The sequence below is a fragment of the Cyrtonyx montezumae genome, unplaced genomic scaffold (assembly GCF_038088225.1).
Source record: "Cyrtonyx montezumae isolate F1298 unplaced genomic scaffold, pur_monq_1.0 scaffold_3, whole genome shotgun sequence".
Classification (NCBI taxonomy): Eukaryota; Metazoa; Chordata; class Aves; order Galliformes; family Odontophoridae; genus Cyrtonyx; species Cyrtonyx montezumae.
This window is the reverse complement of record NW_027072034.1, coordinates 133,255,823-133,282,036: the sequence shown is the minus strand read 5'-3', so window position 1 is coordinate 133,282,036 and position 26,214 is coordinate 133,255,823. Positions and strand designations below refer to the sequence as shown.

The following is a 26,214-nucleotide window of genomic DNA, read 5'->3' as shown; positions in this document are numbered from 1 at the left end:
AGTTTACTTTAGGAAACTGCCCTCTTTTTGTCATGGATGTAGGTCTTAGTACCACAATGGTGATAGCTTTCACCCTATATAGAAAATGTGCACGAATTACATTGGTTAACGCTGAGTACATTCATATTAGTTGAATAGGGTACAATGCCTAAGCCCTGTTGCCTGTGCTGAGCTTTTCTTTTAGTGCTATAGATTAATCCATGCACTAATTTTGCAAATCCCAAGCAGGCTGGAGATCTCTTTAATGATTCTTTACCTTGCAGTTTTTCTTTTACTGAGCATTTGCTCAACTGTGTCTTTAGTAGTGTACTCTTTTATATATTTTTGTCTAATTTTTGAGAATTATTTCAGCTGGCACATCCTCACAGGAGAAAAATAGGAGAGAACTGATCAAAACAGCTTCCCTTGGGTCAAATCCAGTCGTCTGTCATCACTGCCAGCTACATTATAGACTGTAGTTCATAAACATGTAAAGCTGCCTTTGCTTGCTACCCTTGTAGAAGGTTATTTTGAGAAGGATATTTCACAGAATCACAGCCAGAAAATTTCTGATTTTGTTTATTCATAGCTGTTCATAGTGGATATGAGTTCTCTTTGTGCCTGTGCTGTTTTCCAGTTTAACTCTTCTTTTTACTGCTTTTTACAACCCCTCCCCCAAAATCGGTGATACAGACACTGAGCAGTTCATATCCAAATGCTGAGCCCTTCATGTCAATTATCTCCAGTAATTAGTTCACTTTTTGTTAAATTTTGTCCATTCTAAGATCAAATTCTATAATTATGAACCTGTTTTGTATCATTTTCAATGCAATGTAATCTAATATTTGCATCACAAAGAGTAAAACCGTATTAAATAACAGAAGTAATTTGAGTAGGTTTGTTTAAAAAAATTAATGGACTAATTACATTTGACTTTATAGTATGAAGGTAGAACTCCTCTCTAATGCTGCCCGTGCTTCACAGACATAGCAGGGAGAACAGAAGCTGGGCTGTGTATTTGGGACCAGTGTAGATTCAACCATGACCCAGCTTTTTTCACTTAGATTGCACACTGTGATCCTTTCTTGTTTGTTGTTGGGGAACCGCATTTTAAATTCTTTCATTCATTGCTTAATTAATGTGATTAAATGTGATACACAGCTTACGCCCTTAATTGAACATCCAACTATATATTTCATTGCCCGATAATTCTTTCTAGCACGTCTTCACCAATACAGTGTAAGTACATTTTTTTGTGTCTGTCATAAAAAACATTAATTGAGTAATGTTTTCAGAGCAGCTGGTCGTTTTCTGTGAATTAATGACTTGCTGGGATGAGTTAATAATTTAAGGTAATCACCTAGTGCTGTACCTCAGCCAACCACTCACTCTAAAGAAATGTAAGAGCAAACATGGCTAATGTAGAAGAAAATAATGTGAAATATGTTATTAAATATTTAATAGTAGCAGTAGCAATTAGTAGCTCTCGGAAGCATTTTGCATATTTGTGTGTATGTAAATGATGTTGTATGGCATTGCCGATTTTTAGCAAGATAAGTACTGTATTCAGTTACACTGAAAATCAGACTTAGTAAACTTTCAGTCTTTATTAGATGCTTTCTATATTTTATGTGATGTGATCTCAGTATAGGGTGTTCTTTTTTCAACTGATGTAGTGGAAGTACAAATGTAGCTTTTAGGTTTTTTTAGTTTTTTACTAATCAGAGTCAGAAATAATGGAAGTATTTATATTGTTGTCCTTTAATAATGAAAATACTGATGTGTTATATTTTCTGCACAAGTATCTTCTAAAGAGTTTTTGTTGGCCAGTTCAACAAAAATTCCGTTCTTCGCTCCAAACTGGAGCAGTTGTTTGTCACAGTTCCAGTGTTTGTAGTTCTAGTGTAAAAAAAAATAAAGTAACTTGATAGCCTTATAAAACACTGAGCAGGAGACATTTATGTAATGAATATTAAAGGAGCATCTGAATTCCATTCAGAATTTTGTTCTTAAATTCTTAGAAATTCGGAGTCTCCTTCTCTGGAGACGCTCCAGACCCGCCTGGACGCCTACCTGTGCAACCTGGGCTAGGGAGCTGCTCTGGCAGGGGGTTGGACTCCGTGATCTCTGGAGGTCCCTTCCAGCCCATAAAGTTCTGTGATTCTGTGAAATCTGCTGTACAGGAGGAATGCATTAGTATTCTCACTCCTGTCTGAGGACATTTGCTGCTGCTCATATAAGCACATGAGCACATATAACACTGAGCTGATTTTGCAGAATGATTTGGCAAAGCTTACTTGTGTATTTAAGGAAGCCGGACTAAATGTTTTTGGAATAGGTGTTTTCATTTTTTACAAGCACTAATCTCTTACAGTAGTGCGGAGAGTCTTTAAATCCTCATTTGAAACAGTAAGCCTTGCTCTTAATCTGCATCTGTTAATTATTTTTATGTGGATTTTAAACACAGAATTTGAAAAATACTGTTCAAAAGTCCCTTCAGAATGTTTGTGTTGTCTTAGCCTGTGATAGCTTTGTGCTAGTTCTTTTTCCAGTCCTTCCATAAATACAATGAAAGTAAACAACAGAGCAAGTCTGTAAAAGTGAGCTGAAATGCAAAGCATGTCTGCACAGGCAGCGAGGTGAAATGGTTACTATGGAGCCTGCAAACCCTGCTTCCAAAAATCAGACTTGGCTTTCTTAAGTCATATCCTCCACCCAGTGCTAGATTATTTTCTTTATGAGGCTAAACATCACTTAAGTGAAACTTAAGGATGCTACTTGGAGCAATTAGAAGGCACAACTTGAAGCTGACAATTAAGAAATACACAATAACCTCTCCATAGTGAAGTGTGACTTGAACTGATTTCTTAACATCTTCAGTTCAAAAACTTTTTAAATTAGTGACTTGAATAGCTGAGTGTTCAGCATAATTATTTACACGAGACAGGAATTTTCAGAAGGTTCTGTGTTTCCAGGCTCCTGAGTGGTCTGCAGTGCTTGTTTTATTTGAGATCCCTGTGTATTTTCAGTCAGATTATGAAATAAATAGGGAAAATTTGGCAATATTTAACCATGCCTACCTTAATGACTAGAACTGCATGAGTGTGGAATCTTGACCAGAGAGATTTCCCTGGAGCATATGCCTATGAAAAGTGCACTTCTGCTGCTTTAAATGAATTGATCCTGTAGTGAAACCACAAGGGACCTCCTCTGTTCTGCAACTGACAAAATACTTGGAGAAAATATTAACTACAACTTCAGCGTAGCTAACTAACACCGGGCCCTGAAGTATGGTTACACTTGTATTGAGAAGTTCTAGAAAAATCTGTATTGGGAGGAGGAATGTTTCATAAAGTTCACTTGTGAATTACTTGATAAAATGTTAAGCAAAGCATAACGATTGAAAGTTTGCCACTTGGAAAGCCTTTGGCAAAAGGCTGAAAGCAAAGTCCGAGTGCCTGACTTCAGTGCTCTGCTGCAGTAGCCAAGCTTGTTTATACATGTATTAAGTTCTGTTTTAAGATTCATTTATTTGATTACCTCCATTATTTTTATCAGATTTAAATAAAAGCCTTCTTCCCTACTGTTAACCTGCACGATGTCACTAGGAACGTTACATGCCCCTCTCCAGCACTTGCTTGGAGCACTTGCTTGTCCTACTCTGGCACTTTGTGGTCAGTGTACTGTCTGCAGATTGAGATGGCTTCAGTGTGAAGTGGTTTTGCAAAGTTCAGAGTGTGATAAGATTTTCCAGTGCATTGACTGTAGCAGCACAGGAAAGGGGTAACTCTGTATGTATCTTCTTTCACTTTGGGAAGTGAAAAAGTTTGCAGTTTCACTGAGAACTAACTGAAGGGGAGGGAATGGTGAAACATAGTCAAGGGCAATCTAAGAATGGAAGAATTAAGCAAATGAGTCTCTGGTCTGCTCTGACTGGTTGCCTGGCACATAGTCAGAGCTCAGACAATTACATTTTTTTGTGGATTTTGATCAGCAATTTTGTCATTTAAAGAGTTGCTGTAAGTTGAACTTTCAGCCCATTTCCGAGGTATGCATTGTGTGTGAAAAATTCATATTTGCTTTTTTTTTGTTGTTGTTCTTTTTTAAGACTCCAGTCTGTACTGGTGTACTTCCATTTTACATAAGAAAGGTTTTTATAAGTGTTCTACAGCTAAAACAACAAGCATCTACAAGGTCTTAAATGCTATTTCTTTTAAAGAGGGTAGAACCTTAGGAAAATGAAAGCGAGTGAGGCCTCAGGAGGTTGTGTGCTCCAGCCTCCTGCTCAAAGCAGGATCGTCTTCAAAGCTGGGTCAGGTTCCTAGGGCCTCACCAAGCTGAATTTTGAAAATATCCAAGATCAGAGATTCTACAGCTTTCTCTGTCTGCACTTTGTTCTGCACTTTTTCAAGAGTCTAGCTATGTGAACACTCCCCCTTAGACTGAAGGCTGGGATTAGGCTCCTCTTTTTCAAGCTAAATAAATCCAGTTCTGTGCATTTTCTCCTATGTTTTGCTCCCAAACCATCTTTGTGGTTCTTTACTGTCCACATCCCATTTATTCAGTGTCTTGTAACTGAATTTCCAAAACTGGATGCAGTATTCTCAGTGTGACCTCCTGAGTAGTGAATTAAAGGGAATAATCGCTTCACTTCACTTACTGCTTGTGCTTTTAGCCCAATATGCCATTAGTATTCATTCATGCAAATGTATGTTGATAACATATCTAATATACTATTCATGTTGTCTCTCTTACAGACAGTGCTATACCATAGTAGTATAGATAGAAGGGGAAACATATTCTACTAGGAACTTAAAAGGTTTGGGGCCCGGCTTCTGAAGCTTGAAGTGTAATTAAAACTACCACCAGGGCAGTTGACCCACTGTCACAGTCTTCACTGCTGAAATGCAGCACCTTTTGCCTCACTGTGCCTCCACTGGTTGGTTTTCATAAACATTCAGCGAGTGTTGATCAGTGACAATGGGTACCATCTTTTCTACATGGAGGAATTCAGAGACACACCTTTGCTTCATCTGCACTTCCAGATGTGAGATGCCATTGTGAAAGACTGCCCCTCTGCTGCCATCTGTCACATGGCAACAACATGTAATGGAACATTGGTGGGAAGGTTCAGCATCTACTGCCATACCACCACCGTCTGCCTCCAACTTTGTGGGCCAACGTAATAAAATAGGAGGCACTGCTTTCAGAGCAGCCCTCATAAAATACGAGGTGTTGCTTAGGGAACAGACCTCATACATTTCAGGAAGGACTTTTTGTGCATTTATATGAAGACAGAGAAAAAAAAACAATTATTTGGAATCAGAAAAGTCAATCTCTGATTATTTTTAATCTTTGACTTAATGTGTTCTAATGTTTCTGGAGCTGCAAATCATTAGTTAAATTAGTGCAGTGATTTCTTCACTGAGTCTTCTGAAGTCCAGTTTCTGTGAGAGCAAGCTGAAAGACCTGGGGCTCTTCATCCTGGAGAAGAGAAGGCTCTGGGAGACCTGCTGGAGGTTTTAATATCTAAAGGAGGGTTATAAGAAAGGAAGGGACAGACTATTTAGCCAGTGTCTGTGGTGACAGGGCAAGGGAAATGGTTTCACCCTAAAATAGGGGATATTGAGATTGGATATAAGGAAAAAAATATTTTTCAGTGAGGGTGGTGAGGCACTGGAACAGGTGCCCAGAGATGTGGTTGATGCCCCATCCCTGGAGACTTTCAAGGCGTGGTTAGACCAGGCCCTGGGCAACCTGATCTAGCTGTGCTGTCCCTGTTTATTGCAGGGCAGTTGGACTAGATGGGCTTCAAAGGTTCCTCCCATCTCTAAGGATTCTGTGATTCTACGTTATCTTTCTTTGGCATTTTATTTGTAGATTTGATGAAAACACTGTGGTGTTCTGTTATTATCTGCACCCTATATTGTGGTAACACTAAGCTTTCCTGTGGTGGAAAAAAAAAACATGTTCAGTTCAGTTATATTGGCGTGTTGAGTGGATATGATTTGGTAAGCATTTTTTAATCTAGGTTATAAAGAAATAAATATGCACCGTAAAGATAAGAATTAAGATTCAAGATTAAGATTCATGGAGAATTGTGTCAAGGACAAAGACATCCTTGTATTTTGTGTTCTGTGTAGAATTAAATTTATACGTAAGCAAGGATAATAGGCTCTGAAAAGACTATTCATTTTAGCAATGTTTTGAGCAAAGCAGACAGTAGTCCAGAGCAGTTCAAAGCTCTTTTTGTAAGTTGAAATGGAAGCTTGAGAAACAAAAAAAACCATCTCTGTCTCAGTAATCCTCTTTCTTCAGGAGCTTTTTGTGTAATGCTTATGTCAATATTCATCCATATTCGGTTTCTTCTACATTTATATGGTTTTCTGAATGGCTGTAAAAACCTTGGTCTCTGCTATGATTAACTAAAGTTGTTAATTACAGAAATCTTGAAAACAAAAGTCTCTCTCATGTTCATAGATGCTACTGCTTACATGTCAGAGTTATCTCTTAGTACGCTCCTCTGAAGTTGGCTGTCTTAGAAGCTTGGAAGACAGAAGTACATACTGAAGTAGCAGAGATGTACTAATTAAGTGAGCGAGTTCAGTGCAGGGCCACAAAGACAATGAAGGGACTGGAACATCTCATATGAGGGGAGACAGAGAGCAGGGACTGCTCAGCATAGAGAAGAGATGGCTCATGGGGGAGGGGGATCTTTCCAATGTGAATAAATAAAGGAAATGTAGAAAGGGGAGTACGCTCAGAAAAGACAAGAGGTAACAGCACAAATTAAAACACATTCAGTTCTACCTGCACAGAAGAAAATCGGGAGGGTGGTCAAACATTGAAAGAGATTGCCCAGAGAGGTTTTGAAGTCTTTAGGTGTGAAGATACTCAGAATCCAACTGGGTATAGCCCTTGGCAGAATGCTGCAGCTGATCCTCCGCGAGGAGGGGGTTTGGACGAGAGGATTTCAATAGGTCCCTCCTAATCTAAACTGTTCTCTCACACCCATGGAACTGACCAGAGATTCAAGGTGTCCATAGGCCCAGGAAACAAACTTAGTTATGCAGCTGCTGCATAGCAACAGAGCAGTTGCACAAAAGCTGGAAATTAGTGCCTGTTTCATTGAGATGTTTTTTATAAAAATGCTACTCCAGTTCAGTTTGCAATTGCAAATTTGTTTTATTCACATCATATATTATTAACCTTTACATTTATTCTTAATTTACAGGATGGAGGCTTGCTTCTAAATAACCCTTCTGCACTCGCAGTTCATGAGTGCAAATGTCTTTGGCCAAACGTCCCCCTGCAGTGTCTGGTGTCGCTGGGTACTGGCCGATACGAAAGCATGGGGAAGACAAACGTCACATACACCAGTTTGAAAGCCAAACTCACAAATGTTATCAGCAGTGCAACTGATACAGAAGGTTAGTGTCTTACGTTGTCTTTGTACTGCGGCTCTTTTCAGCTTTTTGATGATTCTTACTATTTCAGTTCAGAGAGCAGACTGTAGTGTTTTGTTTTCCCCTTCTCTCTGTCTGACCTACTGAAACTTCTGCCTAAGTCATGTAACCCATAGTGAGATTGTATTTGCTTGACTTCGTTGGCATCAAAATCAAATGCAGACAAAAGGAGAACTTGAAGTGGTTCTTTCAGGAAGCAGTTTTCATACTACAGGTACCTGAAAAATGAGAATTACACCGGTAATCCAACACGATGTGGACAAAGGGATATTGAGAGGGCGAGTGGTCAGAATGCAAAGAAAGAAATAGAGTGAAAGCTGGAAGTGGTCATGGAAATGGCAGTTTAAAGGAGATAAGAGAGATCTTAAAGGAGAAAAATGAGGTTATGGAAGGAGAAGAAAAAAGGAAGCAAATTGAGGAAAAAAATCATCTGTTATATGGCCAGTTTATTTCTGTACTGGTTAACTTGTAGAATTTAGTTAACTTTCAGAATTCAAGCATTTTTAATTAAATGAAGATTTCAAAACCAAAACCTGTATTCATATTTAATAGTTGTAGCCTAAAGAAAGCTTCAAAGCTGTACGGTTTTTTACCTCGGACTTTGAGATCGGAGTTGAATATGTAGCTCTGTTTTGTAATACCTTCTGCCATTAATGAGTGTAACAGACAGTGGGTATCCTGAATGGGGATATGTAGGTTACGTTACTGCTGATCAGAATGTGTTCGTTCATCAAGGAATGAGCGTATGTGTATCCGGAGAGCTCACAAACTATTCTTGATTGTCACGAGTGCAGTTGTCTTCGAATAAAAGATGAAGCTATTCAGCATGGGCAGAGCTATAGGCTTGTTTGCAAAACGAGTTTCATCTTTTTGTTTCAGACAACAGTGGAAGAAAATGTACTTAGCAAAGCAGCACATATTTACTTCCTGTGCCACGTCCCTCCAGAGCACTCGTTCGGGTTGTAGGGCTGCTTGCCTCCCTCGTGTAAATGTAACCGTTTCCTACATCTGTTTTCAATGCAGAAGTCCACACCATGCTGGATGCACTGTTACCACCAGACACTTATTTCAGGTTTAACCCTCTCATGAATGAGGACATACCTCTGGATGAAAGTCGGAAAGAGAAACTCAGCCAGCTGCAGACGGATGGAATCCGCTATTTGGAACGAAATGAAGAGAAACTGAGAAAAGCTGCAAGAATATTAACACAAGAAAAGTCAGCTTTACAGAAATTTCATGACTGGATAAAATTAAAGGCTGATATGTATGAGGGGTTTCCATTTCTTTCCAAATTGTGAATATGTCATGCATGAAAGTCTGTCAGTGTAAATCTTGTTTCAGAGAACCCATTCAGTACTGTAGAGGAACGGTGTTTATTGTGGGTGAGCAACATCTTTGGAAGCTGTGCATGCAACCCTGGTGCAATTTGGGATGGCTGTTCTGTGCACACTTACTTGATATCAAGTGTTACGGTGTTAATTATTTTGGAGCCTTAGGGCTCTTACTGTTGTCCTTAGTAACTCTGCTAAAGTCGGTACGGCTGAAAATTATGAAAACAGTGCATTTTTCAATGGATGTACCATAATTATGGTTGGAGCAAGACTTTGTCAGCCAGCAGTTCATGCAGAATAAGTGAATTAATGAAAAAATAAAGTCCTCATTCACCTTTCAGTGGGCAGCATAGCTGCTAGGCTCCTGCGTAGCCGGTGAATTTAACAGAAATTAACATCTTGGGAAAGAAACAACAAACTTTGCCTGTGTTAGTTGTACTTTTGCATTTGAAAGATAACATCTCAGTTCTTGTTTTCAATGGTTTTTGTACATAACTATTCAGGAAAGTGTTTGGATGACTCTAAGTGGCATATTAAATTATGAAGATTCACTGATATTTTTAGGACTTGCTGCCTTTTTTTTCCTGATGACTTCAGATTGGTTTGTTTGTTATTTGAAAGTAATCCCAAGCCCCCCAGCTTCACTTGAGCAGCTCTTCTTATCAGAAGGTAAAGGAGATAAAATGTTAGGACGGTTCACTAGTTACACAAGTGAGAAGCTTACTACAGAAGCTTCAGTTTTTGCTGCCAAACTTCAGGTGTCAAGAAAAATTGAGCAGTTGGTACCTGAAATAATGAATTATGCATTGCCTTTTCTCATTCAACTCTCATACATGCACTCTCTTGAAATTATGTTAGAGCTGTGAAGTTTTATTTCCAACTTACTACAATCTTCCTACTCATTCCTTTGCCACTTCTTGCTTAAGCTGAGCAAGGTGGTGCGGTGAGCAATGCCGACGCTGTACATGAATGAAACGTTTTCAACAACACTCTTAGAAACACTGTAACTGCCATGAAATTTGAGTTAGCTGCTGTCACAGGTTGGGCATGGATACAAGTCAAGCACAGCTCTTCTCATGGTGAGCTTTTGCATCTTAGCAGAGAGCTGCATGGAACTATTTGCAGCGTAACGCGTCCAGGCTCACCAAAAAGCAGTGTTGTCCATGTGGCTTGCTGCCACGTAGCATTTTGTGACTGTGTGGGAAAATATTTGATTTGGGCTGGTTTTCATTCAACGTGAGATGAAGTTTGACCTGTCTGAGTGTTTGGTTTGGTTCTTTACTTAAGTGCCCATTGTTTTCTGTGATGTTCCCTCAGTTCTGGCACTTGCTTGGTCAGTGAAGCCAGTAGTTGTCATTAGCACGTAAAAAGCTGAAAAGCCTTCAATTTTTTTATCTAACTTCCCAATGCAAACAAATTCTAGGTGCGTGAGGATTAAAGAAACCTTTATTGTCCACCATGTGAGGAAGAGAAAAGAGGAGAAACTGAAAGAAAGACAAGTTCTAAAGCTACAGCTATTTAAAGAGAAGTGGAAGAATGTATGGTTTTAATTCACCAGGGTTTTCTGTTTTTTTTTTTCTTTTTTCTTTCCTGTGTCGTTTTTGTGGTGGTGGTTTTGATTTTGTTTGTTGTTTGTTTCTTTTCTACTGTGAACCAAAATAGTTCCTTGAAATGGGCAATAAAAAGTTTGATGATCTTGATACAACTGTACTTCATACCGGTACAAAAAGGACCGGGATCTCCTGGGAAGAGTCCAGCCAAGGGCTACAAAGATGAAAAAGGGTGTGCAGCACCTCCCTTATGAGGAGAGGCTGAGAGAGCTGGGACTGTTCAGCCTGGAGAAAAGAAGACTCAGAGGGGATCTGATCCACCTCTATAAATATCTAAGGAGCAGGAGGCAAAGGGACGAGGCCAGACTCTTCTGAGCAGTGTGTGGTGATAGGACAAGGGGAAATGGCCACAAACTGAAGCATAGGAAGTTCTGCATAAACATGCATGGGAACTCCTTCCCAGTGCAGTGCTGGAGCAGTGGCACAGCTGCACAGAGAGGTGGTGGAGTCTCCTTCTCTGGAGACGTTCAGGACCCGCCTGGACGCCTACCTGTGCAACCTGGGCTAGGGAGCTGCTCTGGCAGGGGGTTGGGCTCCATGATCTCTGGAGGTCCCTTCCAACCCCTACAGCTCTGTGATTCTGTGAACTTCCCTTCTATATTCCAGTTACTAAGAACTGATTCATAGAAAATGAGTTCAAGTCTTTCCAATTGGTGTGAGTTTAAGCGTATCGAAAGAAATGTTAATGTTCTTTTGATCAAGATGCATAGCAGCATGCTGCATTACCTGTATCCAGAATCAGACAATGTGGGATATTCTCTTGTCACAATGGATGCAATACACTTCCTCCTCTGGGAAAAGGGCAGAGTCAAGGCCTTATCCATGAGGATTCTAAAGACAATATTATGAATTCCTAAGTTTCCTCTCATAGCTTTTTGGCATTACCGTCTATTTAAGAAAGCACCAACAGTGAACAAAGTAATAAAATCTCCATTTGATGAGACCCATGAGCTGCTGGTGTTAGACACTCAGGTTGGTGTAGATGCTGATTGCCTTTATTAATAGGAAATAACTATGCAGGTGCAATAGAGTTTCTGTTTTCTGTAATGCAGGAACCGTTCTTCATTTGGAAGTCCTCAGAGTACTCTGTTCTTTGCATTGATAACTTTAACATACTAGAAGTTGATTGAAGAGTGTAAAGCTGTAAAACTACTAGCCTTTTGAATGGGAACAGCATATCTCAAATTAGCTTCACTTACACATCGAGTTATTTCTTCTTTAAGCTTTCCCTACAGATCTGTTAAATATGTATATATATATATTATGTAGGGCCTTAGCCTTTAAGCCTTTCAGAGAATGCATTAAGCATATTCTTGGCTGATGAGAGCGGTTATATGACTTCTGAGATCCCATTTTTAAGAAATCACAATGTATTTGCTGCGGCATCTACCTTGCCTGATGTTAGAAGTGTCCCTTCCAAGGGGATATGCATAAATGCATTTAATCGGTGTTCAGGAGTGGAGGCAAAGTGGTACCTACAACTGTTTGCATTCTCCTTGCAAAATCCCAGTGTCAGCCCACAAGTGGGGACCTATGAAGCACGTGGCCTCATCTCAGACCTCAGCAAAGCTTGATGTTCACCTCTGGTGTGCAGTAAGGGAAGCTGGATTATGAGTTAAATATTTGAGATGAAGTACATGAGCATGAAGGTGTGTAATAGCAGCAATAGAACATAAATCTCATAGGAAGGAACGGTTCTCTCTTGGGACCAGACTGAAACAATCATAGTTCTTAAATTGATGAGGCCGATGCTATATAGAAAGAGCAAGAAGTGTCTGTTTAAAGCAGCTTCCTTCTGTGAAAAGCTTCTAGTACAGTTTAAATCCTCTGGTACTTTTTTCGTACGCCGCTGTCTGGAGGGGGCAGAAGGAATTCATTGCAGGTCTGGATTTGTGGTGACACCGGGGTTTTCTTGGCTGCTACTGTTCCTTTTCCCCCATCCATTCTTGATGCAACTACATTTTTTTTGGTGTTATTTTTTTGTTCATTTGTTTGTTTTAAGTACACATAAAATAGAGTTGAGCTACAGAGTAATTAATTCAGGCTGTTCTAGGCCACTGTGTATAAATTCACAAGATGTGGGTATCCAACCCTTTCAAACTGAATTCTTTGATCCTCGGTACTGCCAGCGCTGCGCTGTCTGTCAGGCACTAATGAGAAGTTTGCACTCCCTCCTGAACCATTTCAAAATGTGCAGGTATGAGAGATGTATCACTCTGGCTGTGATTAGTTTTTAGTTACTTAAAAATACGAGCAGTTTCCAAGGATTCCCACTTATCCCATTCCTGCATCGCAGAGTACAACTATTCACAGCAAGTTTATAGAGGCATTAGATGTGGAATCCCTAATAGAAGAAAGTGGAATAGGGAAAGTTGTAGAGGAATCAGAACCGCCCTGACATGGAGAAAGAATTTAAAACAAAGGGGGTGAATAGGTAGGCAGCAGGTGGTGCAGCTGTGGATCACGGACCAGCATGTTTTAACTAAGCTGAAGAACACAACCGCTGAATCCTTCATGTTTTAAACAGGGAGGAATTCAGTGCAGCTCGAGTCTAAGGAGAAAATAGGTTAGAACGAAAGCAGCACCTTTGAAGAACACCGGTGTAAGATCAGCAATGGAAGGAAGATCACTGTGATGCAGAAAATCGAGTTAAAGGAATCCCACTGTGGAGAAGTACCCTCAGGAGTGAGGTGCATTTTCCACTACCAGACGCTGAGTCAGCAAATTCACGGCTCCAAAACCAGGGGTGTGTATGAGTGCACCTCAGGGAATGCCACGGACTGACAGAGAGTCAAAGGGGGATATGAGAACTAAAACTAAACCAGAAAAGTTCTGCCCAGATGTCCGATCACATCTGAATATGCCAAGTTTGCATCCTGAAAAAAAATAATAATCAGAAGGCTCGTGCTTTAGATGGTGATAATGCCAAATCTTTGTAAAACTGACATAGTATCATCACTCTGATTTTGAGGAGCAGGAAGAAGGAGTCCAGCCAAGGAAATGAAAAGGTGAAGAGGTAGAATAATCTCCCTTAATGCAGTGTCAAATAGAGAAAATGCCCCTTGGACACATCTTAGTTCCTAATGATCTATGCAGCAGAAAGTCAAACTTTTACAGGGTGTAATGTGAGGCATTGATTTTAGGTTATTTCCTGTGAGTGGCAATTCAGAACTAATATGAAGATACCGATTGAAAGGTATTCTGTACAGCTATCCTATAATCTTCAGGAGAAGAGGAATCACCTTCCTTTGGCTCCATTGAGCACCCATCCTCTGGATCCTATAGACACGCTTAAAGTGTGGAGGCAACAAAGATGATGGGAGACGCCAGCGCTTCCTTTAGTGCCTTCCAGCAATTGTTCTGTGCTACAATCATAGAATCAAAGAATCCTTAGAGTTGGAAGGGACCTTTAAAGGCCATCTAGTCCCACTCCCCTGCAATGAACAGGGACACCACAGCTAGGTCCCCACTGCTCAAGCCTGTCTAGTTCCCTCTGGATGGCATCCCATCTCTCTGGTGTACAGATCGCACCCCACAGCTCAGTGTCATCAGCAAGTTTGCTGAGGGTGCACTCAAGCCCACTGTCAATGTCACTGATGAAAATCTTAGAAGTATTGTCCATGTCTTTCCAATTTGGAGAGAAGGATGTTGTGGGGACCCATGTCAAAGGCCTTACTAAAGTCCAGATATTACATCAGTGGATTCTCCCTTGTCCATTGATGCAGTTATGCCATCATAAAAGGCCACTAGGTTGACCAAGCAGGATTTGCCCTCCCATATTTACCTCCCTGTCTCCCATATGCCTTGGCATAGCTTCCAGTGGGATCTGCTCCTTCCGGCAGAATCTGCTCTATGATCTTCCCTGGCACAGCAGTTTAATGGCTAGATATTGAAGAATAAGCAATGCAGTCTAAAAGAGGTAAACCTAGAAGCTCTGCACCCTATCTGCCTCTATACCAGACTCACAGAAAGGGCCTTTTAACAATTCCTTCTCATTAGGCCACGGAGGTGAAGATCCACCGTGTGCAGAGCATTTCATTTATTCATCTTTTAATACAAGACACTTGACAGTAAAGGAAAGATCTGGCATGTGTTCATTTTTCATCAGAGATTAAAATCTCTAATGTGCTGGGTCAGCAGATAGTTCTGATTTTCCCTGCGATGCCATCTCAGGGGCTGCTGTCCCACTGCTGCCCTCGCTCATGGCTCAGCTCCTCATCCCCATGCTTGCAGTTGGGTATCTCCTGGTACTACTCAGTATCTGTGTGCCACCTGGCCTGCCTTTTATGAAGACAGTTTTATGATTGTTTTTAATAAAGCTGGCAGGCATCACATAAAGGAAACCATCAGCGATTTTCAGTGTGACAATTTAAAAATGAAGCTAGTACTGACACTATCCAGTACTGGTAATGTGTGTTTAATCTTCAATAGCAATGCAATTTTGCTTTTTCTTTATGATTTCATTTAATTTATAGCATTCTTGTAAGACTGTAATCTATGGCTATCTCACCATGCAGTAGCATAAAAAAATACATGCCAGTGCTCTGAATTTTTCACTTTTCAGGAAGAGGCTGTAGCACAGTATCTTCATTTAAGGGCACAGAGACAAACAGAACATATTACTGAGATCATTAAAATGCAATGCTTGAGCTCAGCAAACTCATGATTTTAAGAATGAAAGCTCTCTTGGTTTTGTACGCTGGAAAAGGAGCAGCTTCTTTGTGCTCACACCATTATTTCATTATTAATTGAGACAACAGACCTCACAATAAGTATTGTAAAGAAACATACTTTCAGAGTGTCCAAAAATGTAGACAGCAAGTTCCCAAAAGTAATTTCTTAAAAACAACCTGTGTCCACTCCCAGGAATAATCTCAGAATAACTGCTGTTGCTCCTTGCCTCCTCACTGGCTGCTCTGTAGAAATCAGAAACCCATGGTGTCCTTCTGTACATAGGTCTCAACTGAATGCATTTTTAGGCAGGTGGGTCAGGCACTCAGGGAATGCTCTTAATAGCAAAACAAGAAAACAGGTATTGCAGAGAAAAAAAATCAGAAATGCAGAGAGCTTAAAAGCCAGGGACAGAGTACTGCTGTCTTCTTACAAGGTATGGCAAATATACCACGCACTGCTTAAACGTAGAGTCACAGGATGAAACCACGGGCACTACAAAATCTGATCTTCAAGGATTGCTTTGCAAAGTTTTGGAAGGTGTGAGCATGTCATGACTTCACAGCTTGTGCACTGTGTCCATTCTAGCTGTTTCACTTCTTACTGTGTATTAGATTTAAAGCCCTCACCAAAAAAAAAGTGAACAAAGCTTTGAAAAGTTCTGGTTATAAATACAGAAAGGAAGACAATAAATAACACTTCTTTAGCAGACTGGCTGTTCATGAATTTGCACTAGATATGTCACAAATCCTTGGGAAGAACTGCAGATCAGCAAGGAAAGCTTAGATGAGATTAGCAGGACAAAACATGCTCTGAACAGCTGTTTGTTGTGTGGGTTCATACACACACACACACACACACACACACACACACACACACACACATATAAATGTATTTTAGAGAAAGTAAAGAAAACAAGCAAGATGAAATACTGCCAGTGCGATGCTGTTCCCATGCACTTCATGTCTAGCCTGTATGCCTCAGACTGCCTTTGAGGGAAGGGAAGCTTTTCCTCATCTATTATGCAGTACTCAGCTTGCTGCAGCCTCCCAGGTAAATGTCAGCTCTTTTCAAACTGATGCAGCAGCTTCATCATAATGCAACTTCAAACGAGTATTATTAAAAAACAGAATAGTTTCCAGAACTGTATATACTCAGCATGCTGGATGAAAATCGAGGGACTGCTACCATCTTTTGTCAGCAACCAGTGTGAGTGGTAGACCCAGGAGCAGCATCGCTTCGTGCAGTCGCTCCGTACTCAGGCAGCAGTCAGTTATTAGGCAGCCACTCTGTTCCTTCACATAGAGTGTACTTCATATTAGTAGTCAGTGCTTTCAAAAAGGAAGCTGTACAGAAAAAAGACGCCTCTCTTTCCTCCTGGAGATAATGGGGAAGAAGACAGAGATCATTACAATCCAGGACACAATGCCTCTGTTTTCCTCACTCACAATAGCTACTTAGAAAGAAGCAGCTTGTGCATCCAGGCCTCACAAAACAATACCCCATAGTCAAAATACCCTATGGTCACAATAGCCTGCAGCCAGCTAAAACTCACTACAAGTACCAGAAAGGACACTTGCTCAGATTCTCAAACTACTTTGAAATGTCTGATTTTCAACAGAGCTTAGATTGTCTAAACACTAAAGGCAATAGGAAAGACTGGAAGTATTGACTATCTGCAGAATGTCCTCCATTGCAAAAATGCTTCAAAAGTGTCAAGACCCCAGAACAAATAAACCTCCAGCTGACAGTTCATACCTTGTTCTGGTAACCTTATTCTAGCAGGAGTCCTCCTGATGAATGCTCATCTCTTGGCATCAAATGCCCAGCATGCACATAGAGCTATTCATCAAACAGGCATGGAGCTGATAATAAGCCTTCTGCTTTCTGCCCTGGGTATTTCAAGAGCAGAAGGCTCCCACGGCAGCCCTCTGGAGAAATCTGCTCTACAGTGAGACAAGTCAGATTCATTGTTGGGATGAGGGCTGTTAAAGCAGGTTTTCAGGGGTACTAAGGAGAGAAGACTGTTTCCTGAGCAAGCAAAAAGAGAAGCATGGGTGCTGCTCTGCTAACCCTACAAGCCCCTTGTATGATTTCTCGTTGTCATCACAGGGTGACATGGGGATAGGTGGGCTGCTATTCCAATTGTGATCCATTGCATGGGAGCACTCTCTTCATGGAGGTGGAAAACCATAATTGGTCCCAAACCAGTGGTAAAATGGGAGCATAAAAGTCTTGTTTCTTGAGGAATATGGCTCCCAGAACATCAACTGGGTCACTCTCCAAAACCCTCAAACATTCTTTAGATACACACATGGCTCTTCATGGGTGCTCAGGGGTATCCTAAGGGAAAACAATTTGTGTTCCTCTTTGCAGTGAAGGAATCTGAAACTGCAGCGCAGAGATCCCGCACATAGCAAGAAACAGAACTTCTAATTAGGTGCTCTTAGAGCTTTATTGAAAAAACAGCTCCAAAGAATGTACTTTCTTTATCATGACAGTTCCTGGACAGCTTTTCTTTCCCAGTCACCTAAAAAGAAACAAAAATAAAGACTTTCTTCAGAAGGTAGGTCACCCTGTCACACTGTTTTTGTAAAAACAAGCATATCGCATCTCATAAATCCTCTCTCCAGAACAGTAAACATCATTAGAAAATAAATGAATACTGTTTATTTTGTAACCTGATGCAGATATGCTCAAGTAACTTTGTATAGATAAAGCACGGCAGCTTTCATCTGGCTTCAATTAAATACCTGCTACTCCATGCCTTAGTGTTACCCCATTGTCTGCAGTCACATACTGTGAAGGCCACGAAATCACATCGTGGGTTCCCTGTGGGTATCTGGAATCTCTGGGATTTCATTCAGGTATGCATGTCAGAGAAGTGCATCTGATCTCAGAGATGTGCATGTCTCTATCATTACTAAAACATGACGTTATGACAGACGGTGGCAAGCACCCAGCTGTGCACTCAGTCACATCTGTTCCTCAGCTCTGGAGATGTCTAGGACACCACAGAACTGCTCAGAAAAGTCATCCTGCCTTGCTGAAGATCTCCAACAGTATTTGTTGTGAATCGAGGTGTAGGTTTACTCCCCTAGAGACGTGACATAGAATAGCATTTCCGTACAAGTTCCAATGGGTGATGCCTCCAGATCTTCCATTTTGCTTTCCCATAAAATATCTTTATTTATTTATTTTTTCTGTGCCATTGTTTCACATTATGAGGAATTCTGCTTTTTTTTTTTTTTAGCTTTGTCCTGTAGGACTCTATATTGAACCTCTGACTCCCCTGTACATCTACTGTTGTGTATTTTAAAGTGCTTTCATTAATGAGCACTTGGCTAATGTTGCTGCTACAGACAGTAGTTAAATGGCTTATAGAACAGCCTTTGTGCTCATCCACTTCTCCATTTCTTTCTGGACAACAGCGTACTTTCCTAAGATAGCTCTCTTCATGTTACTTCTTGACTTTGTGCCATAGAACAAAACACGATAAAAGTGTTACAGCAACAGCAAACACAAAAAGCACTGGCCTCGTCCCTAGTGCTCAAAAATGTCAGTGTCACAGCATTTCTGAATCTCTGAGCTGAGCTCAGATGTTTCTCAGAACAACAGGTGAGAGGAGAAATGAGAAAACCTAGGATGTTTACAGAGAACATTCGTGATGACAGAAAAATCTACTTGCCTTGAAGGCATACACTGAAATAGTGAACCACAACTTGTCTATAGATTGCAGATATTCATATATAATATGGAAATCATTATTGAAGTCCTACATAAAATGGTTATTTAACATACCTAAACATGTGAGGAAACTCAAATGTTTCTTTCATGCACTGTAGTGAAAAGAGTGAACAAGTGCGTGTCCGCATACCAAAAAAAATGGTCTGTTTTCCATACACAGTTACAGTTTTCTATGAGGAGTACTGTCCTTCTTCTGGCTCTATTTTTGTCACTGTGTTGGATTAAGACATCAAGACGTCAGTCCCATGGATCCAGAGATTTCCTTTGCCTCTCCTAAAGCTGGCTGACCCACCTGGCCTCCAGTTCCGGGTGTCTGAGCTCTGTCCTCCAGACCGGTGAAAGCCTGTGCCATATCTCTTGTCACCAGATGGGCTATGCAGCACCAAGGAACAACAAAAGTGCATTCTTTACCTTTTTAGGTTTGCTTCCACTACATCTTTATTAATAAGGCAGTGAAAAAATCCAGCTGGTATTAGAGACTTTGTGCTCTGTCACTTCAACCATCTGATTTAAGAGCATTTAGCCGGTAACTATGCTAATACATTTGGCATGTTTTCAAAGTATTCAGGGGAACTCCCATGCTGAAAGTGTTGGACTCCTGAAGCAGTTGGCATCACAGCCAGCAGGAGGTGAATGAGTGTCCTTTTCATTTATTTTAGGGAGTTGCAGCACATAGCTGGGAGATACCCAAACTTCACAATAAGTGCTGTATATGACACTAGCTCTTCTAGTAAAGTGTAAATCAAGAGTGAGGCAGAGAAAACATTTCCAGTATTCTCATATATTGTGTTATATTCCTCTAGTTTGTGAAAGGAAAATGACACGTTCTTCCTGGAAGAGAATGGAAAATGATGAGGCTCAATGACCATGCTGCAGAAGGCAGGGGATTGGGGGAGAAGAAGCAGAAGAGGATGTAGTGGTGGGTTTGCTTGCTTTACTGAGAAGTGCTATGCTGGTACACTGTAAAATGAAAACGATCAGTCAAAATCCAAAAACACAGGCCAGAAGCTAATCTGCCCATGACAGAATGGCGTAATTAAACAGGTATACTTGCACAACTTTCTATTAGGAATGAGGGGATGAAAGAAAGGTATTTCTCCTATTTATGCTGAGGTTCCCACCTGCAGATACAGCAGGACTTTGTGACCTTGCTGAACCTCAATTTAGTCTTCAAAGTAGAGTCGCTTCCAAAAAGGTGGCAACTGTCAGCACTCTGAATATCCTAGCGTTTCATTTTCAAAACATTTTCTTTTCTTAAATGTATATACGTTACATCTCTTGTGATGCTTGATTACATTGTTTTTAATTCATTTGCTGTGTTCCAGGTCAAATATTTTGAGTATGTTTCCTTCTGAGTACTTTGAAGCATTTTGTCTGAGACAGATTCCTTAACTCTTCTAAACTTCCAACCCATTCCCAGAGGTCCGTAAAAGAAGTCTGCACTAGAACATTTCAAGAAATTCTATCTCATCTTCTATGCTCTCCAAAGAGTTCATGATTAGAAATTCCAGTGATCACTGCATCTTATAAACACTATTTGGTGCTGGGACTATGACAAAGCCTTTGAACTGTTATCTAACTTATTCCCAGTCAAAGCTAAGAATTCTGGCCTAGATTGTTACTGAGGTGATGGGCTGCTGCTGTTCCTCCTACCCTTGGTGCTTTGCCCAACATTCTTAGGGTCAGATCTGTTTTTCTTTCCGTATTTTGGAGTGACAAACACAAACAAAGTGAGAAATTTTTCCCATTAAGTAATCATAGTTTCCTAGATCTTTCAAACTACAGTTATCCTGATATGAAGACCAATGCAAAAGAATCTAAGAAATATGTTTGGTTATTCAGACACAATGTCGATTGTTCACTGGCATCTGTTTTCAGAAAGCTGTAAGGACCATGAGCAGCAAACCACTGATGTCTCTCCTCTGAGAGTCTAGTAGAGCCAGCAAATTTATCCAGATTTTCTCACTTGAAAAGCTTCAAGGAATCCAAACATAAGCCTTTCAGTCAAAAGTGTGCTTACAATTTAAAAGCAATCTCACACTCAGAAGATCCAAAAAACTTAGAGAACAAGGTGTATCTTAAGCAGACTAGAAAAGCCATGTGGGCATTTTTTCTAGTTCAAGACTAAAGGATAACTTCAGAAAGTCTCAACTGATGTAATTTTTCACCAAACCTTTTGTCTTTTTCTTTTTAATCACTCAGGCAAAAACTTTCCTTCACTCCAAGCCTACATGTGGTCAAAATTCATACCCATGCGTTGGGAAAAGGAGCAGACCTTACTCTTTCACCAACTCTACTCTTCTTACTGTCATCTGAAAAGGCCTGAATACATGAATACGTGTGTGTGTGTGTGTGTGTGTGTCTATCGTTAAGTTCTCGGTTTTCTTTCTTGACACTGTACATATGCACAACAAAGTGCATGAATATTTGGTGGACTGGAATAAAGAGTTCAATGAGAGCAATAATAGCAATAGTTCTAATGTTTGTTATCAGCCATTTTCCAGAATCTTGGAAATGATTCCTAGCTCATCTCAGTAGTGGAAGACTCTCTTAACCTGTATGATACTTAGCAAAAAGACAGGTTAAATCATAAGGTTGGGCTTAACCTTAAGCTCCTGCTTTTCAACATGGAGCTACTTAGTTTTCTGCACTTCAGAAGTCCCTTGGAATAAGATGCCTGGTGTCTGTAGACTTTTGATCTTCGCAGAAGCAGTTTTTCAAGAATTATGAACCATGAATTAGGCCAGCAGCAAGAGATTTTTAAGAGACTCAGCCAATCCTTTCAAATGGAAAAATAAGAACACTGATCACGTACACAAACCATGTTTGCTGTTTGCAGAAAGTTTAATCTGCAGTGTGAAGGACTTCCTTCTTCGTTTACATTCCAGATACTTGGATTCTGTTGAAATCAATATCCAACCTCCATCAAGTCAAGTCATTTCATCATATTGAATGCATCTGTCAAAAATGACTGTAGTTTCCGTAGTACACTACAGATCCCATTAAATATGTATTTCATAAAATCCTTTTTCTTTCACGTTCCTGAAAAGTTACGAAGATCTTTTATGTCCCTTGAGATCACCTTCTGAGAATGGCCAAAAGTACCACTCTCTCTATTTTTTGGCATCTTTGTGTGTTTAAAAAGTTCATCTCCCTCTTTTACCTCTCAAAATTGCTCTCTAATGCATTTTCAGAGCACTTCAATCTGATTGATTAAGCTTCACACAAAACCAAGATGATAACATATTCCTGTAACTACAGTTGCCCAGAGTGTTGGAGGAATATTTTCACTCCTTTTTCAGCCTTTGCTACCCAGCAGCTAAAAAACCAAGTATTTCAAATTAAAATACTGCTGTCACCTCTCCTTCCAAAGGCATTTCACTTTGCATAGAATACACGAGAGAATGCTCTGATCATTAGTTAAATTGTCAAGCTGCTGGGAAGAAAGGAGGCCAAAAAAGAAAAAAAAAAAAAGTGCCGTGAAATATCTGGTGTAGGTATAGGATTAACACATTTCTTCATAAATAGGCAAATATATTAATTACAGAGTTTCTGTGTGCTTTTGTGAGATGTATTTTACATGTGTAAGCTTACTTTCTCTCAGTATTTAACTAGCCTGTACAAGGCAGAAGAGCATGAGGAGGGTGGACTGAAAACATCTCATCCTCAGATTCTCCTAGATGCTGTTCTAAGCTTTCTGCCCCGAGAAGTTAAAATTCATTAAAAAAAGTTGACATTCTGCTTCATTCCTTTGCATTCTCGTGGCCAAATTAATGGAAGACAGGTGAGAGCACTTGTAGCTCCTTCTCTCCATCTACTCCTGGAAAAACAGGACTCACTCCTTGAGTCTGAGCATCTAAGTCCTGAAGGAAGTTTCAGCCCTGTGAATCATAGAAACATAGGGGTTGGAAGGGATATCTAGAGATCATTGAGTCCAACCCCCCTGCCAAAGCAAGTTCCCTACACCAGGTCACCCAGGTAGGCGTCCAGGTGGGTCTTGAATATCTCCAGAGAAGGAGACTCCACAACTCCCCTGGGCAGCCTGTGCCAGTGCTCCGTCACCCTCACCATAAAGAAGTTCTTGCGCACATTCATGCAGAACCTCCTGTGCTGCAGTTTCTGCCCGTTCCCCCTTGTCCTGTCTCCACACACTGCTGAAAAGTGTTTGGCCTCGCCACTTTGTCCCCCACACCTCAGATATTTACAAACCTGGATCAGGTCCCCTCTCAGTCTTCTTTTCTCAAGGCTAAACAGACCCAGTTCACTTAGCCTTTCTTCATAGGGGAGATCCTCCAGGCCCTTCACCATCTTTGTGGCCCTCTGCTGGACTCCTTCCAAGAGATCCCTGTCTTTTTTTATACTTGGGAACCCAGAACTGGACACAGTACCCCAGATGAGACCTCACCAGGGCAGAGTAGAGGGGGAGGATCACCTCCCTTGACCTGCTGGCCACACTCTTTTTAATGCATCCCAGAATGCCATTGGCGCACTTGGCCATGAGGGCACACTGCTGGCTCATGGTCAACCTGTCATCCACCAGGACACCCAGGTCCCTCTCTACAGAGCTCCTCTCCAGCAGGTCATCCCCCAGCCTGACTGGTGCATGCAATTATTCCTCCCTAGGTGCAAAGCTCTACACTTGCTTTTGTTAAATTTCATCCAGTTTCTGACTGCCCAGCTCTCCAGGCTGTCCAGGTCTTGCTGAATGGCAGCACAACCTTCAGGCGTGTCAGCCAATCCTCCCAACTTCATATCATCAGCAAACTTGCTGAGGGTGGCCACTATCCCCTCATCAAGGTCATTGATGAAGATGTTGAACAAGACTGGACCCAGCACGGACCCCTGGCGGACACCACTGGTTACAGGCCTCTGCACCACCAACGACAACCCTCTGTGCTCTGCCAGTCAGCCAGTTCTCAACCCACTTCACTGTCCACTTGTCTATCCCACAGTTCCTTAGCTTTGTTATAAGGATGTAATGGGGGACAGTATCAAATGCCTTGCTGAAATCAAGGTAGACTACATCCACCACCCTTCCCCCATCCACCCAGCCAGTGACAACATCATAGAAGGAAGGAATGGCAGTACAATATGTGCAATGCTTAGTTATTGTCTTTTGAGAAAATAGTTCTGAGGCCTAAAATTAAGTATTATTTTTTTAATTCTTGACAATTCTGTATGATTCTCTTGCTGACGTAGTTCTCAACATATTTCATATCAAAACACATCCTTTGTATGGTTCTCTGTGAAGGCTGATTTTGTTACTGTATACCAAGCAGTGCAACTTTTAATATTGGACACTATAACTTAAGCTTTTGATATTGTCTTTGGTCTCCTTTCTGCTTAGAAATACTTACATTTTATGCTACTATAGTAAAGAAATATTAGCTTCAAAAAAGTATTTGTCCACAGTTAGTATACTTAGTTTATTATTATGGTACAAGAATATCTGACATACCAATAAATAAATCAGATTAATTTCAAAAGATGTTCAGTTTATGACTGGGAAGGCCTCATAATCTACCAAGTAAGATTAGCCTAACTTGTGCTAATCTTTATGTATTCAGTCAGCTATTTCTCACCAGTTTACTTTGTGTAAAATGCATCGTGGTACACTGTACTCCATTCACCACTCAGACCAAGTGAAACAGTGGCATAACTCACATAAAAATCACATGAATGATATTCAGCTGAGCAAATTTAGAGAATTAAAATACAGACATTTACAGCTGAGTGAGACACCCGCTGGTCCTGTTACAGTCAATGGAGAGAAACAGGCATTTCTAGGATGCAACTCAGCTCATCCTAATGTACACATCTAAAATAGGCTACATGAATCACACAGTAGAAGCGTCTATTTCTGGTTCCCTTTATGCTCAGTGGAGAGAGCGACTAGCTCAGATGCAGACATTGACATAGCAGACATCTAAAGTTAGGTGAGATGAACAAACCAAGATGTCTTTCAATGTCCCTTAAAAAGGTCTGGCCTAGGAACAAAATGTTAAAGCTAACCTGAGTCTCTTCTTTATCAAGCTTCAGAGTGTTGAGGTGGTAAATTCTTCCTGAAAACAGTATGCAAATACTCAGATCATTACAGATAGCAATCACAGACAAGCTTTTGATGTCACAATACTGCGACCACGTGTATCAATTTTGTGTATCAATTAACTGGCTGTATCATGCACCTGATCACTGCTTCCCTAAACAAAGATGACTAAATACTCGACAGATTTTTTCAAATGTGGAAGACGGTGACAGAAAACTAAATGAATCGAGGTTGTTGACAAAGCATCATGAGAATAAAATACTTATTTTGGAAATGCCCATTCACGGATATAACTGTAGCAGGCAAGGTGAGGAGAAATGCTAAAAAACAATACGGAATTATGATTCCAGAGATGACGCAAGGCAGCAGTGAATTACTGTGAAAGGTAATAATCCTTCAGCCATACAACTTCTGCTTACATGCTTCTGCAACAAAACCACTTATTTTTGCTTGATGCCACCAAGCTACTGCCACTGTTGATGGCACTGTTCCACAGCAGTAGATGCCATCACCAGCAGAAGTAGCTCCTTGCTCTGCTATCTGCTGCATAAACACTACATTTTTATGTAATACTAAATAATAATAATCATATGGATGCCACCATTTGGAAAGAGATGCTGTTGAATATATATATTTGTTTATATCAGTAATAAAAAGAAAGGAATTTAAATTCTATGAGCTATCATGTAACCATAGCAATGGCAACATTTCAGCTTAATCACACCTCAAGGTAGAGCTGTCTGTTACACCCTTCATGCGATGCTTGAAAACTCTCCATTTATTTGCTTGCTGAACGCACCAAGGGGTTTGCCACAGCCCAATTGATTTGTGTTTACAACATCCATCAGATGTGGTTTCTACCATCCAAATACAAAACAGATCTCCATTTCGACACTTAAAAATAAAACAAATAAAAAACTTTCAAGTCTTTCCCCTTGAAGTGTGCTAAGTTTCTCAGTCCACGTCCTGAAGCTTTGGCTTACCGTGTTCTCCAGAAATCTGGCAATGATGCAAAAAGATAGCTGAGAAATCACGCTTCTCTCAGCATTTAATGCCCACGTTTTCTTGAAGCCAGAACTGGCTACATATTCTTATGAAACAGCATCTTGTGTAGTTAGCCAATATCCTCACATCAGGCTCACTTAAGCCATAGTGTTTCTGTATTAAATAAATTAGTAATGGGAATTTTATGCTAAGAATAAAAACAGATGAAAATAAAGAACATGTAGGGCTACAGAGTAAATTCAAGCACTTACTTCCCTCTCTTTATAAAAAGGATTTTCTTCACATCCCTCTAATCTTCTTTACATATTCAACAATATCTGGCATCAGATTGATAGGAGCCTGCATATCTCCAGAGTCTG

At 40.5% G+C, this 26,214-nt stretch overlaps 1 protein-coding gene across 1 annotated transcript in view; it reads left to right on the top strand.

Moving 5' to 3' along the window:
• PNPLA8 (patatin like phospholipase domain containing 8) overlaps window positions 1–9,333 on the top strand; it is a 32,233-nt gene extending 22,900 nt beyond the window's left edge. Inside the window, exons 9-10 of the mRNA XM_065743437.1 lie at window positions 7,214–7,409; window positions 8,469–9,333. Of these exons, the coding sequence (XP_065599509.1) occupies window positions 7,214–7,409; window positions 8,469–8,743 (471 nt within the window). The 3' untranslated portion in view covers window positions 8,744–9,333. The remainder of the gene's footprint in view (window positions 1–7,213; window positions 7,410–8,468) is intronic.
• The last annotated feature ends 16,881 nt before the right edge of the window (window positions 9,334–26,214 follow it).